Source organism: Zingiber officinale, chromosome 4B, assembly GCF_018446385.1.
Source record: "Zingiber officinale cultivar Zhangliang chromosome 4B, Zo_v1.1, whole genome shotgun sequence".
NCBI classification, from domain to species: domain Eukaryota; kingdom Viridiplantae; phylum Streptophyta; class Magnoliopsida; order Zingiberales; family Zingiberaceae; genus Zingiber; species Zingiber officinale.
Window position 1 is genome coordinate 44181476 of NC_055993.1, and position 16117 is coordinate 44197592.

The 16117-nt window shown below is 32.5% G+C and overlaps 1 protein-coding gene across 3 annotated transcripts in view; it reads right to left on the minus strand.

Moving 5' to 3' along the window:
* Positions 1 to 16117, minus strand: part of LOC121975009 (DNA polymerase lambda-like) — a 58462-nt gene that overhangs the window by 4963 nt on the left and 37382 nt on the right. For all 3 annotated transcript variants that reach the window (XM_042526353.1, XM_042526352.1, XM_042526354.1), the window contains 4 exons: positions 9461 to 9523; positions 8257 to 8436; positions 8135 to 8188; positions 6193 to 6281 (listed from right to left, as the gene is read on the minus strand). In XM_042526353.1, the coding sequence (XP_042382287.1) occupies positions 6193 to 6281; positions 8135 to 8188; positions 8257 to 8436; positions 9461 to 9523 (386 nt within the window). The remainder of the gene's footprint in view (positions 1 to 6192; positions 6282 to 8134; positions 8189 to 8256; positions 8437 to 9460; positions 9524 to 16117) is intronic.

Consider the following 16117-nt stretch of genomic DNA (forward strand, 5'->3'; position numbering starts at 1 on the left):
ATCTAGAAGATCATCTTCTTACATTTGAGAATGTCGCTCTCTTGCAACAATTACTGATGGTATTAAATGTCGGATGTTCCTCACCACCTTCGGAGAGGCAGCTCAGAGATGGTTTAAGTGGTTACCAGATTGTTCTATTCGCCGCTTCAAGGATTTTCGTAAGGCATTTCTTCATCATTTTTTAAGCAACCGACGATATCAACAGACAATACAAATTCAATCTCACCTCTTTCGAAATATGAAAAATAAAATATTAAGAAATTATTATGCTGTCAATATATTTTTTCTTTCCTTATTTTTGTTATACCTGTATATCCCTTAATTACCTCTCTAAGATTTTCATTATTGAAATATATATCCTTGATGTATTTCTTCCTATATTAGATCCTAAGATTAAGGGATTTGATAATTTTGTATTTCTTTCTGTATTAGAACCTAAGATTAAGAGATTTGATAATTCTTGATATCTATATATTGTAATTCTCTTACTAAAATGAGGAAATTTTTTTTTTAGAAATGCTCTTTTATTTCCTTGTCATGGTATCAGAGCCAAAGCTCTTGAGATCATTTCATCTTGTGTCTGGTTCCTTGTCTAGCTCCAAGATCTTAGTGTTTTGTTCATTTTCGTGTTCTAGTCTATTTTCTTGGACCTGATCTCTTAGTACTTGTTTTCAGTTGAATAATATCTTTGGAGTGATCTGAACATTTCTTGTTCGATTTAATGGAAAGAACTATTCTGCCTAGGCATTCCAATTTCAGATTTTTGTCAAGGGAAAGGAATTTGGGATCATATTGATGGGACAAATCCTACACCTAAGAGACAGAAGGAGAAGGAAAAATATGTGAAATGAGAGGTGAAGAATGCATAGACTATGTCTTGGATCCTTGGAAGTGTGGAATCCTCCATACTTCTCCATCTTAAGGTTGATAAGACCTCTATAGAAATGTAGGATTACTTGAAGAAAATTTACAACTAAAGTAATACAGTACACAAAGATTTCAATCGGAACTCAAGTTGGGTTAGCTCAGTCAAAGGAGTATGTTAATCAAGAGTTTTATTCTTCCTTTGGAAATCTTTGGGGTGAGCACCGATATTGTGTATGCAAGTGTACCTCCTGAAGGGCTCATTGCTATCCAAAGTGAGCATGAGACTAGCAAGTGTGACCAGTTTTTAATAAAGTTAAGGGGGAAGTTTGAAGCAATCAGGTCCAACTTGATGAATAGAGAACCAGTTCCTTTATTGGATATTTGTGTAGGAGAGCATCTCAAGGAAGAATAGCGGCTCATTACAAATTGAAACAAAAATCTCAACATTCTACTCCAATTCCTATTGCATATGCCACTCAAGGGAGGTTTAAAGAAGGCATAAATATGACTAATGTCCAATACCATAGTTGCAAAGGATTCAGGCACATTACTCCTAATTGTACTAAAAATTTTTGCAATTATAGTAAGAAACCAGGGCATATCATCAAAGATTGTTCCACTTAGCCTCCAAATAAATCTGAAACTACGTATGATATCTCGGTTGGTTCCTCAAATACCCCTAGTCCTGGTTAGTCTTCTATTACTCCTGCAATGGTCCAACAAATGATAATTTTTGCCATTTCTTCTATAGGCCTTTTAGGTAACAAAAATTGTAATCCTAAGCCTTGGTATTTGGGTTCTGGTGCTTCCAATCACATGACCAACATTGCCTTACCTTTAAATATTGTTAAGATATGTAAAGGAGATCTTCAAATTCATATCGCCGATGGTAATTCCTTACCTACCACAGTTGTTGGTGATATTTTAGCCTCTTTAAATATTATTTTTGTGTCTCCTAAGTTGTCCACTAATCTTATATGTCAATTAATTGATAATTTCAAATTCTAGTTGTCTTGTGCAGGATCAAGTGTCTAGAAAGATGATCACTAAGGGACCTAAAGTGGGACGTCTCTTCCCTTTGTTTCTATCATCCTCTCCGATGTCAAATTATGTTGCTTGTAATGCTGTTATAATTAGGTATGGCATAGTCATTTAGAGTCTTGCTTAAATCTAGTTTACTTAGAAATAAAAATTCAGTTTCTTCTAATAATGATATTGTTGATATCTTGCAAATTTGGTAAAAGCAAAACACTTCCTTTTCTATTGCATAAAAACCACACTACCAAACATTTTGAACGTGCATACTGATATATAGGGTATTGCCTTTGTAATCTCGCATGAACATTATGAATACTTTATTACATTTTTCGATAATTTCACTCACTTGCTATATTTTCTTCAGTCTAAAAGTAAGGGTTTCTTTTGTGTTTAAAGTCATTATGTTTTAGTTGAAACACAATTTTCTGCCAAAATCAAAATCTTGCAATCAAATTCTGAAGATGAATATATGTCAAATGAATTTCAATTTTCTTCAAAGTCATGGGATCATATCACAATATTCTTGTCCATTCACTCCACAACAAAATGGTGTCACTAAAAGAAAGAATCGTCATCTTCTTGATTTTGATTGCACTCTTCTAATTGAGTTGTATTTCTTCTCATTTTTGGTGTGAAGCTTTGTCTATTGATGTTTATTTGATTAATATATCACCATCTCCCAACTTGAACAATGATTCTCCCTACTTTTGTATGCTTGAGAATATGCCAAATTATTCCAATCTTCATATTTTTAGATGTGTTTGTTTTGTTCACCTTCTTGCACATGAAAGAAACAAACTTATTCCTAATTTGTCAAGTGTGCTTTCTTAGGATATGTTGGAACCCAAAAAGACTTTCTTTACTATGATCCTCATACTCGTCGAACTCGTGTCTCTAGGAATGTTATTTTTTTTTAAATCAGCCCTTCTTTAGCACACAACAGACCTTATACTTCCCTTCTCTATCTACTTTACTATATTTTTCTAAGTCACTAATATCAGTTTCAACTTAGACCTAGTTATTTTTATTGTAGACGCACTCCTGCATCTGATCCTCCTACAGATCTCATTGAGGTTCCTCCACATCTTCCTATGGCTTCTGATCATGTTTCCAATAATCAACCTCTTTGAAGAAGCTCTAAACCTCACAAACCTCCTGAAAGGTATGATTTTTCAACCCCTGTGGCTATGTCTACTACTTTGTCTTCTATTTCCATTCCCACTTGTTATAAGTAGGCTATGGAACATGCGTGTTGGCAACAAGCAATGGAAGCAAAACTTCATCACTTTTCTTTCACAAGATAACTGCTAATATGGTCTTCCTCTTAGTCTATGTTGATTCATCAATAATCTTCAAAATACGTTGCATGATACATTTAAAATGAAATATCTTAGACATCTCACATATTCTTGGGGGCTTTCACTTTCAAGAATATGGTTTCTTCTTAAATCAACACAAATATATCCAAGATCTCATTGAGCTAGCTGGTTTAAAGGATGCTACTTGTGTTGATACACCAATGGAGGTGAATGTGAAATATTAAAAGGATGAAGGTGAGCTTATGCTAATCTTTTTTTATATAGGCAACTTGTTGGTAGTCTTATCTATCGTACAATCACAAGGCTCGATATCTCATATGATGTCCATATGGTTAGCAAATTTATGCAATCACCTCAACATCTTCATCTTGCTACAGTTTGATACTTAATTGGGTCATCTATTCATGGGTTGTGTTTTTCTATAAAATCTACTCTCCATTTGACTGCGTATGATGATGCAGATTGAGCTGGCTGCCTGGATACTAGGAATAATCTACAACAGGCTAGTGTATTTTTCTTGGAGATGTCTTAATTTCTTTGAAGTGTAAGAGGCAAGATTGTGTCTCTAAATCTTCCACATAGGCCGAGTATAGATTCATGTCTACATTGTTTTGAAATTGTATGGTTAAGTGGTGTTATTTCCGAAATTGGATTTCCTCCATTTAATCCTACTCCACTTCATGGTGGTAATACTAGTTTCATTCAAATAACTACAAATCCAGTATATCATGTGTTAGTTAGAGCCCTAGAGTCAATCATAATGATTGTTGTATCGACTCAATGTATTATATTCCTATATACTTATAAAAGCATTTCTTTATGGTTATTATACTTACTTGTATTAGTGTCAAATAACTAATACAATTACTTCATTTAACAATTACTTCATTATTATTTTTTATTAAAAGTTACTTTTTAGTTTCTAAAACTAAGATCTGTTTAGTATTGTTGTGATAGTTATGCAATTAGGTCGGTCAATCAAGATAATTCAACTAATTAGCTTCTTCGAGTCAATTCTTGGTTTGGTATGCAATTTGACCAATGCATCCACTCGTTCATCCAACAAACTAGTGTGCACAAACCCAAAGGTCTTCAGGATTGAATTCGACTATAAATCAAATCATCGACCCAATGAACTAGTTACTTGGAGTCATCTTCCCCTTCTTCCATGTTTCTCCAACAATTTTGGCACCGTCATCCCACACCCTTCAATTGTTTATCTTCGTCTTTCATCTACTTTTGACGAGCAACCAACAGGACTTGTCAGCACCAACTCTAACTACCCCAAGTCTCAAATAACTAATGCCTATAATCCCTACAAGCTGCAATAAGGTCTTTTCATTCTCTCTTACTTTTCTTTTTCATTTATAATCTCATGTTCATTGATTATTGCAGAAATTAGCAATTGTATTATTGGATTTTCTTTATACAGATATAATTGGTAGATGGCAACTACATGTACACATTTAAGAATTGCTTCATTATTATTATTTATTAATAGTTACTTTTTGCTTTTTAAACAAAGATATATTTATGATTCTTTAGCGCTATGGTAAAGTTACTATCGTATGACCCCGGAAGTCATGGGTTCGAGTCAAGGAACCAACCTCTTGCATCCACTAGTTCATTCAACAAACTAGTGGCCCAAACCCAAAGGTCTTCGGGTTTGAATGCAACTAAAAATCAAATCATCGACACAATGAACTAGTGACTTCGAGCCATCTTCCTCTTCTACCATGTTTCTCCAACAATCTTAACACCATCATCCCACACCCTTCAATTTTTGAGCTTCCACTTTCATCTACCGCTAACCAACATCCAATACCGCTTGTCAGCGTCTCAAATAGCTACTGTCTACAACCCCTACAAGATGCAATAAGGTCTTTTCATGCTCTCTTGCTTTTCTTTTCATTTATAATCTCATGTTCATTAACCATTGCAAAAATTAGCAATTGTATTATCAGATTTTCTCCATACAAATATAATTGGTAGATGGCAACTACATGTACACATTTAACAATTGCTTCATTATTATTATTTATTAATAATTATTTTTTAGTTTCTAAAACTAAAATGTTTTTATGATTGTTGTGATTGTTATGCAATTAGGTTGGTCAATCAAGGTTAGTTTAACCAATTAGCTTCTTTGAGTCAATTCTCAGTTTGATATGCAATTCAACCAATACATCCATTAGTTCATCCAACAAACTAGTGGCCCAAACTAGGTCTTCTGATTTGAATTCAACTTAAAATCAAATCATCAACCCAATGAACTAGTGACTTGGAAACATCTTCCATGGTGATTAAATTGTGATTATACATGTGTGCGATATGCAATTCAACAAATACATCCACTATTCATCCAAGGAACTAGTGGCCCAAAGGTTTTTGGGTTTGATTTTTAGACTAAAAATCAAATCATCAAATCAATTATCCGGTGACTTGGAGCCATCTTCAATGGTGATTAAATTGTGATTATACTTGTGTGTGTGGTATGCAATTTGATTAATCCATCCATCCAGCTCATCCAACGAACTAGTGGTCTGAAGGCTTTCAGGTTTCATTTCTAAACAAGAAATCAAATCATCAAACTAGTGACTTGGAGTCATCTTCAATGGTGATTAAATTGTGATTGCACGTGTGTGCACAAATCAAACCATCAAACTAATGAACTAGGACTTGGAATCATCTTCAATGGTGACTAAATTGTGATTATACAGAACAAATAGAGTTCTTTGACAATGAAAATTTATATTGAATCTAATTGTGCACCATCTTCAAGAACTCTACAAACATCAGACATGATAGGAAAGACAATTCAGTTTGAAAAAATTAAAAAGAATATTGGTCTCTACTATCATGCACCAGTTATGGTCCAATTTTTGCATCATATTTGGTCTGATTTAGGCAGGATACAGATTTCAGCCAAGTTATACATAATAAACTTTATTCGTATTCAATATAGTACCTTTCACCATCAGGATGTGTAATTACAATGTCTAAGTCGCCACAAGATGCTTTCCCACGTCTATATGATCCTCCACAAACAATAATCATCTGCAACATCAAAATGCTTCACTTAGGAATGAATATTACCTAAAATTGAAGAGTGAATATAACCTACGACTGTGATATAGTGCCACCACTAGACAATCATTTCCAATTGAAGACCCTACCAAACCTAGGACTTGATCAGCTCTCATATTAACTATAACACCCTAAGCATATAAGAGAACAATTAACTTGACAAGTCCAACATTCATCTAGAATGATTAGGCAGTTGAGAAAGAATAAATCCAAGTCTAGACCCACCTCATTATGTCACAACTTCTCAAATTGGAGTGTTTGTCTAGTAATCCAACATCTTCATCAGATTTTTGTATTTTATAAAATTTAAAAACAAGAGGGAAAAACCATCACTGAAGTAATGATGAAAAAGGCATGCACACTAACTCCATAACATAATTTAATAAAACTCTTTTGGTTGTTTATTGTGGGAAACATGACCATGTATATTCCTAAAAATTAGGTTGAAAATATTTGATATATTATGAGATATGATAGCTTTATAATATCAAGTTTCCATAAAAGATTACTTAATTTTTTAGAAAAATCTTTGTATTGGGATGATTAGTTTATTTTAAAAAGGAATAATAAATTGTGTTATCAATCTATAAAAAGGCGATATAATCTCATATATTGGAGAAATTTTGAATTACTACAATTTTCTTCATAGTCTCATAGCAAGGTATTTTTGTATAACCCACCTCGGTATTTGCGATCTTCTCATAAATATGATTATGAAGCTCCTCACTTAAAGTATGTATTTCATCAAGATAGACTACTTAGTATCAAAATAATTTTCCAAAATTTCAGTCATTAATGCTACGATTTCTTCCATATCAAGTTCACCTCTTTGGTTGCAATTTCTGTTGTTTCGCCTTTTGTTGATACAATAAATTATTCAAATTTTAATTTCTTAGTTGCAATTTCTAAATAATTTTCCTATATATCTGATGTTAATGCTAGGATTTCTTCCATATCAAGTTTTAATTCCTTGGTTGCAATTTTTGTTATTTGTCCTTCAGTTGATACAATAGATGTTTTAAGTTTTAATTTCTTAGTTGTAATTTTTAAATAATTTTCCAATATTTCTGAAGTTAATGCTAGGATTTCTTCCATATCAAGTTTTAATTCCTTGGTTGCAATTTCTGTTATTTGTTCTTCCGTTGATACAATAGATGATTTAAGTTTTAATTTCTTAGTTGCAATTTCTAAATAATTTTCCAAAACCAGCCTATAGAGAAATTTGAAGAACTTCCAAAGATGGAACTCATAACTAAAATTTAGAAGAAAACATAGCAGTAGCACCAAGATAACAAAATTTGATAACTAAACCATTGGTTGCAAATGAACAATGTTTCTTGAGGCAGTTTTTTTTAAAGTAGAGCATTAAGAAGTATCAGCAGTTTATATAACCATACATGGAAATAAAGCTTTATCAACATTCCATTGTCTCTTGCTTGTCCATCTACGTTCTATTCATTCTTCTGCCAATTTCATCCTACTAGTCAATAATAACAATAGTTTTGTTCATAATTCATCTCACTTTCACTGACATAAATATCATTGGAAGAATTTATGGAGCGGTTGGTTCTAAGCACTGACATGTATGTCATATCTGTACCTTCAATGTTGTTTTCCTCATATTATGGATGCCAAGACTTCACATGAACACACAAAATTGTCAATACAATGTTAGACATATTACATGCTCCATGATCCAACAAAGAGGATTCTAAATTAGGAAATATTTATTTTCAGACAAAAGTTCATTCTTGTAGAGATACAAATAGACATATCAACACAAATTAAATACACACTAAATGTTAAGTATCAAATATGCTCACCCCAGGCAGAAGTTCCTGACCAGCTTTTTGTAAAAGCATCTCCATATCTTTAACCTAGATAAAAAAAAAAATCATGAGAAAAAAGTTAGGTCTAAAAATCAGAAAACTTATAAATTTAGCACCTCGTGCCGTGGAATTCTTTTCTTGATGTCATCAAAATACTTCAAACCTATCTTCTGGGCAGTTGACAAGGAATCATCTTGTTTTAGATCATCAAGTGTATGATGTCCATTTTCATATAATTTAAGAGCTGTCACAGGACCTATACCCCAAACTTCCCCAAAGAGACTCACTGTTTTAACCTTCAGCATAAATAGGAAAAAATGCAATGAATAAAAATAAGCTTGCAAATAACTAAAAGGGCATAGAGAAACACCAGAACAGACTAACAGAGATGATCAGATGCTATCTCAAATTTGATTCTTCAACTCGAAAGATCAATGTCAATGCAAGCATGACTTTAGGCTTTCATGATAAGCAACTTGTCATGCAGCAACTCAGTTAGTCAAAATCATATAGAAGGATGGTGTTTAAATGTCAAAATTAACCAGATCTTAATAGCTTAAAGAGAGGTTTTGTGTGTTTAATCTAAGATGAGAGAAAAGTAAACTAAAACTTATATAAGCGTTGAAAATTTTATATACATCAATATTTCCACCCAAGCAATTTGGTATACGAATAACTATCTTTCTTGATTACAGGTGAAAAAGATCATGCAAGTATTTTATGCACCTACAGAGGACTGAAAAGATATGAAAGCTACTTTTTTTCTACTTTCTAATTAAAAACTTCTATCATTTCCACTATAATATGGAGATATAAGGTACTGTTCACATTTAATTGTCCAATTTGGAGATTCAAAGTTTTTAATATTTAGTAATATAGGATGGAGGCAAGGAAGGGGAGCCTTAGCACAATAGTAACTTAGCCTTAGCACAATAGTAACTTAAGTTACTATCACGGAAATAGTCTCTTGCAAAAATACAAGGTAAGGATACGTATAATAGACCCAATGTAATCCAGCCCTTCCTAGGACTCCGCACTGGCGGGAACTTTTGTGCACTGGGCTGTCTTTTTTTATAGGATGGAGGCAAGGTCATTTTTTGCTCTATTGAATTTGCCCATTCATTACATGAATGATTTGACTGGAAAAGAACTTCTACTTGTAATACATCATTCCCTATGTTGGAAGAAAATGCAATAAAGTTCAGTAGGTGCTTACTTGTGTGACTTTCTAGGGGCATCAAAGGCTAAAAGGAATTGTTAGTCAAGCATGCATATAAACAGAACACAAGGTTGAGCTTAGGACTATACTCATGACATTACCTTCTCATCATTCTCAAAATGCTCCAATTTAGATAATTTCCCAGTAGACAATATTTCATGAATCTGCATACACAATTTGTTAACTTATTCATGGAAATACAAATAAATTAATAGAAGAAAACAGAAATGTAATACAACCATGAAACTATCACAAGGGCAAATCAACAGCGATTTTTGACAATAAATATGAACATTTATCTACAACTAAAAATCAAATATCACATTAAAATATACAAGTCACCATCTCTTATCTTTGATACTTTTCTTTGACATCATGCACACATTTGATTCATGCCACAATTTGTTCTCCATTAACAAGTCTTTCTCAATCCCTGAACAGTTCCTCCTTTCTCTTGACCCTGGCAACCATGACTCCCAAACTTAGGTTCCCCACCTTCCCAGCTGCACCATGGGATTTTGCAGCATATTCCCTAACACAAACGATCAACAGGCAGGGAGCTAGAAAGAACATACAAGATCAATGGGAGGTTGGAGAATACCCAAGAACGATCTGTCTAATAAGAACTTGTGAGTAAGGAAGAACACATCATAAATGGATGGGGGACACTAGGAATAGGATTACTTTTTTAAATATAAAAATTAATTACAATAATAAGTAATTGATATTATTAATTTAATTAAATAAGTATTGAAATTGTACTGATACAACATGATATATACTAATATATCATTTCAATCAGAAAAAATTTTCAGCACGACCCAAAATTTTAAACTTTGCTAAGTCAACCTATAATATATTTATTTATCCCACTATATTGGCGTCAAAATAGTGCCTTACATCTATTCCTCATCTATATTTTTCTTGAAAAGCATCATTTTGTATAACAGTCTCCATGTTGGTTATTGTTTCCATCAATTTTTAGATGTTGGAAAAATGGTTTTTTATTTTGTGCCTTGGTATCAGTTGGTTTATTTTGATATAACTATGCCTAATAAAAGATACCTTTTCTACTTTGCTGATTTAAATTGTCTCCATGCAAATGCTCATTCCATTACTACTATGTGGACATTGGTCTGTCTCACGTAACTAGTTATATCTATTTTGTTACTTTGAATTGTGAAGCGACAACACCAGCCTTATAACATATGAATATCATGAAGCATAATTATGATGGAAAATATCTCCTTAAAACTTGTTTGTCTAGATGGATAAGTTAAAGGATGGATGAATGGGTGGAAGGATGGAACTCATATATGTTGATCCTTTCAATCCTTCATTTGAAAGGGAAAACAATTATGTACGATAATTTGAAGGATAAAGATTTTGAGTTATCCCTTATTTTTGGCCCATTAAAATTGGTGAACCATAGGAGAGTTGGATGAGGGCAAGATATTCAGTATTGAGCCATGCCTGTCAACATGGGCTGAATTTGCTGTTGTGACTCCCGACAACCTCGCAAGGTCACGGAGGCTGCTGCAATTCCATGGTGGCTTCATGGTAGCCTTTGCAAGTCATGGCAGCCTCCGCTTGGTGGATTTGAGTTAACCCTAAATCGGCTTTTATTTAATAAGCATCAAACATTTCACGAGATAATATCAAAACTCAAACTTAACATTTAACATGTCAAATATAATTTAATAATAAACATCTATAGTAATTAAATATTAATAAAAATAGTTTTTAATTAATATATTTATTTATTAAATAATTAGTTAGATTGTTAATGCATGCATCCTTTTCTATTTATATTTGTTGACCTCAGCCTTAGAGTTAAATATACTTGCACCCTTTAATTGATTGTAAGTATATTTAACTCTAAAGCCTAAGTCAACAAATATAAATAGAAAAGCAAGCGTGCATTAACAATCTAACTAATTAAAAAATATTTTTATTGATATTAGATTACTATAAATGTTTACATTTTAAGCTTAAATTAAAATTAAAATTTAATTAATTTAATTAGTATAATTTTTTGAAAAAATAAAAAATCTGAAATTTGATTTGCATCTTCAACAACTTTAAAAAATTTAGATTTAATATTTTGATAAAAAATTTGAATTTGGAAAAAAAATATCTTCAATTTGAACTAGATAAATTAAAAAATAATAATTTGATTCATTCAATGCACATTTATTATAATTATGATGTATCTTTAGTAATATTCCAATGAAATGAATTAAAAATAAATATTTTTTTAATTTAATTAAATAATAAAACAATTAGCGCAATGGTAAAATTGCTGTCATGTGACCAAAAGGTCACGGGTTCGAATCCTTGAAGCAGTCTTTTGTAAAAAGCAGGGTAAGGCTGCATACAATGGATCCTTCCCCGGGACCTCGCATGACGGGAGCTTCGTGCACCGAACTGTCCTTTTTTTAATTAAATAATAAAACATGTCAACTCTAGTTCTTTTTAATGTTCACCAAAGTTGAGCATCCCTCTACCTTTTATATCTTCTACTTTAATAAATTCAAACATAGTTGAGAGTTCCAATATCAATTAAATTGCAACCATGAGATCAATAAAACTGAAATTAGTAACAAAGAAAAAATTATTTCATATATGGCATCTATACTAAAATCTTAGGAACAATGACTACTATATATCATATAATAGTCATTAGATATTTAATTCTTAATCATATAATGTAATATATAAATAATGACATATTTATTATTATAATATCAAATAAATAATAAAAAATTATAACCAATACTAAAATCATATTTTTAATATAAATTACTAAATAACACTACATTATTAATCTTTTTTAATAAAAGTGTTTTTATTTAATATTTAATAAAAGGAAGGACAAGTGTGTAAATGATTGTTGATCAAAATTTTCATTGTCTCTCAATCCACAATATTCTCACTTGATCAATAATGAACGAGAAAGATAGGTGAGCTATCCAGTCTAACAAGAATGCAAGATTGAACATAAGATCCTTGATTTGGTAGTTAATCTTAATTTGTGGCAAGGCTAAACAATTCAAGAGAGTGACAAAGACTCTGTTTCATGGGCAACTAAGAATCAAAGCGCACATAAAAGAGAAAGACTTAGATTGGTAAGTCTTCCTATGCAATCTCAATTTGACAATTTTAATTTAATTTCATTAATTTTCACTCTCAATTAGATACACCAAAGTTAGGTCAATTTTTTAATGTAATCTAACTAATTTCTAGCTATGTTCTTGGATTCTCTAGTTTTTTTTTCAAAAGAAAATTCTCCAAACATAAGTTTCTTGAAAAAAAAAAAAAATCAAGCTATCTTAGTTGACCAAATTTTACATGGATTTAACTTATCTACCCATACAACAATTTATTAGGAAAAATTCTCGCACTTAGATGTCCTAGATAGTCGCCACTATATATATATATATATATATAAAAAGTGAACTAATTAGATTGTATTTTCTCTCTAATGAAATGACAATCAATTTCTATATATTTTATCCTCTCATGGAATTCAAGATTTTAGGCTATATGCATCGCACTCTGATTGTTACAATAAATTTTCCTTGGTTCTACTTAACCTAAGTCCATGGTTCTATATTTTGCCACAATGGTTCTATATTTTGCCTCTATATTCAACTTGGCCACCATTGTTTTCTTCTATTTTTCTAGGAAATAAAGTTCCCTCTTGAGAGGATCCAAAAAAATAGATGTAATTTTATCCATAGAGGATCATGCCAATCTACATTAGAGTACCTCCACAATCTAAAAATATTCAGGATCATGAAACAAAATAATTTTTTTTCTTCTTTCCTGAACTTTTTTAGGTAACATAGAAACCTCATTATCTAGAGACAAAATTTCAATTTCTCTAAAAACTAACTCATCAGACTAACAACAAATGAAATGTCAGATCTAGCGATTTCAATTTCCCCATCAGCCTCTCATATTTTAAGGTCAACTAATGGCTCTCTCAATCCTAGTACAAATCTGATGTTATGATCCATGAGAATATCTACAGGTTTAGTCCCTAGCATGTCAACCTTTTTCACCATATCAAATGTTGGTGCGGGAAGCATCCGATGATCGAACCTGTGTTTTGATTATGTCAAAGGGTTCAAAGTTAGGTTGTCTTGTTATCTAACAAGGTTCAATGAATCTGCAGGAAAGTCCTAAGTGTACTTAGGCAAAAGTCCTAGCTGCGGTTAGGCAGGTGGAAAACCCTAGGGGGCGGTAACCCTAGGTGTGAAGACCCGATTTTGGATATGGTGATGGACACTAGTGGACATAAATTTAAAGGTTAAGTTAGGTTCAACTCCTATAAATCTTAATACCATAAAAATTGAACTCAAGTTTATGATTACTTTGTGTTATGTGTCGGTTTGGATCTTAGGGATTTCAAATGTTGGGTCTAGTTACTTGTATGTTTCTTCTATGCTCTTCATCATGATAATTTAATGAGTCACATGTGGAGCTCTTATCTATCTGTGATTTCATTGTGGTTCACAGTTTTATCACGTTTGGTGGCTAAAAATTGTTGCTAGACGGTTACCTTAATCTGTGTATGGATTTACACTGCCTTCGTGTACAAAACCTAGAGGGTCGCATGCATAGCACGTAGAAATAAACAATAGCATTGGAAGCTAGTCGAGATCAAGATCAAATATGGATTTATTTGATACAAAGAAGAGAGAATTCGAATAGTCATAATCATGATGATTAATGGAGAATTCGAAAGTCATCATAATGTTAATTAATGGAGAATTTGAAGGGTCATCATAATGAAGGTCATGAATGAAGAATTTATAGAGCATATAACTCTTCATCTTCTTAATTAATGAAGATCATAAATGATTAATTAATTGAGACCTTAACCCTTCGTATTCCTTGGAGGCTATAAGTAGCCATCCTCGGAAAGACTCAAAGGTGAATTCCTTCTCTCCAAGTCTCCCTCGTCAGATTCTTCTTTGCTTTCTTCTACCGGAAGAGATCGATAGTGTTTCCAAGACTTTGTCGATCCAAGAGGCTAGCACCTAACGGATCGTATCAGGTTCAAGTCTCGTAAAGTTTCTGTCCAAAGCCAAAGAAATTGACGTTAAGTGGACTTTTCGTTTCGAGTATAGTTGCAGAATATGTTTACATTTCATCATTTTATATTGTAAATTCATTTCTTTTTATTCCAAGATGCGCTGTTATGACTCAAGTTAGATATGGTAAACGGAATTTCTGAAAGTATGATAAGATATAGTTTGCACAATTTTGTACGTCTCCCTTATTCATATATAAGGGAACTAGAGTACTTATCCTCCATTGATCAGGCATTTTTTTCATTTTTAACATGATATTGAAAACGAAAAAAATGTATGATCAATGGAGGATAAGTACTCTAGTTCCTTTATATAAGAATAAGGGAGACATACAAAATTGTGCAAACTATAGGGGTATTAAACTAATGAGTCATACTATGAAACTTTGGGAAAAAGTAATAGAAAAAAGATTAAGGAAGGATACCACAGACAGAAAATCAATTTGGGTTCATGCCTGGAAGGTCGACAATAGAAACTATACATCTTCTTAGACAATTAATTGAAAAATATCGGGAGCAAAAACAAGATCTACACATGGTATTCATTGACTTAGAAAAAACGTATGATAGAGTCCCAAGAGAAATTATATGGAGCATTTTAGAAAAGAGAGGTGTTAGCGTAACATATATTGAACTAATTAAGGATATGTATGAGGATGTAACTGAAACTCAGTGCACACATTCAAGACGGAGTAACTGAATGTAACTGAAGTCTTTAAGGATTGTGCAAACTCAGGCGGAGTAACTGAAACTGAAGCATTTCCAATAAAGATAGGATTACATCAAGGATCAGCTCTAAGTCCCTATCTTTTTACACTAATTATGAATGAACTCAGTGCGCACATTCAAGACACAGTACCGTGGTGCATGTTGTTTGCAGATGATATTATTTTGGTAGATGAGACATATGAAGGAGTAAATGCTAAGCTAGAATTTTGGAGGGAAACACTAGAAGGGAAAGATTTTAAGCTTAGTAGATTAAAGACAGAATATATGGAATTTAAGTTTAGCAATATTAGAAGTAATGAAACAATTGTTAAGATAGAAGAGGACGAGTTTCCTGAAACCGAGAGATTTAAATATTTAGGATCATTTTTACAAAATGATGGAGGAATTGAGAGAGATGTCTTACATAGAATACAATGGGTGAAATGGAGGGGAGCGTCGAGTGTTTTATGTGACCGTAAAGTACCTCTTAAACTTAAAGGTAAGTTCTATAAAATCGCATGTTATATGGAGCTGAATGTTGGGCTATGATTCGAGCACATGAGCAGAAGATGAGAGTTGCAGAGATGAGGATGTTAAGGTGGATGTGTGGGCATACGAAGATGGACAAAATAAGAAATGAAAACATTAGAGAGAAAGTCGGAGTTGCATCTATTAAGGAAAAACTCCGAGAGACATGTTTAAGATGGTACGGACATGTACTTAGACGACCAATAAATGTTCCAGTTAGGCAATGTGAAACTATGATAAGCATGCATATCAAACGTGGAAGAGGAAGATCAAAAAAGACTTGGTTAGCAACAATAAAACAAGATAAAATTTATTTAAATATAGATGATGATATAATAGGAGACAGAGCTCAATGGCGTAAAAGGATTCATACAACCGACCCCACCTAGTGGGAAAAGGCTTGGTTGTTGTTATTATTGTA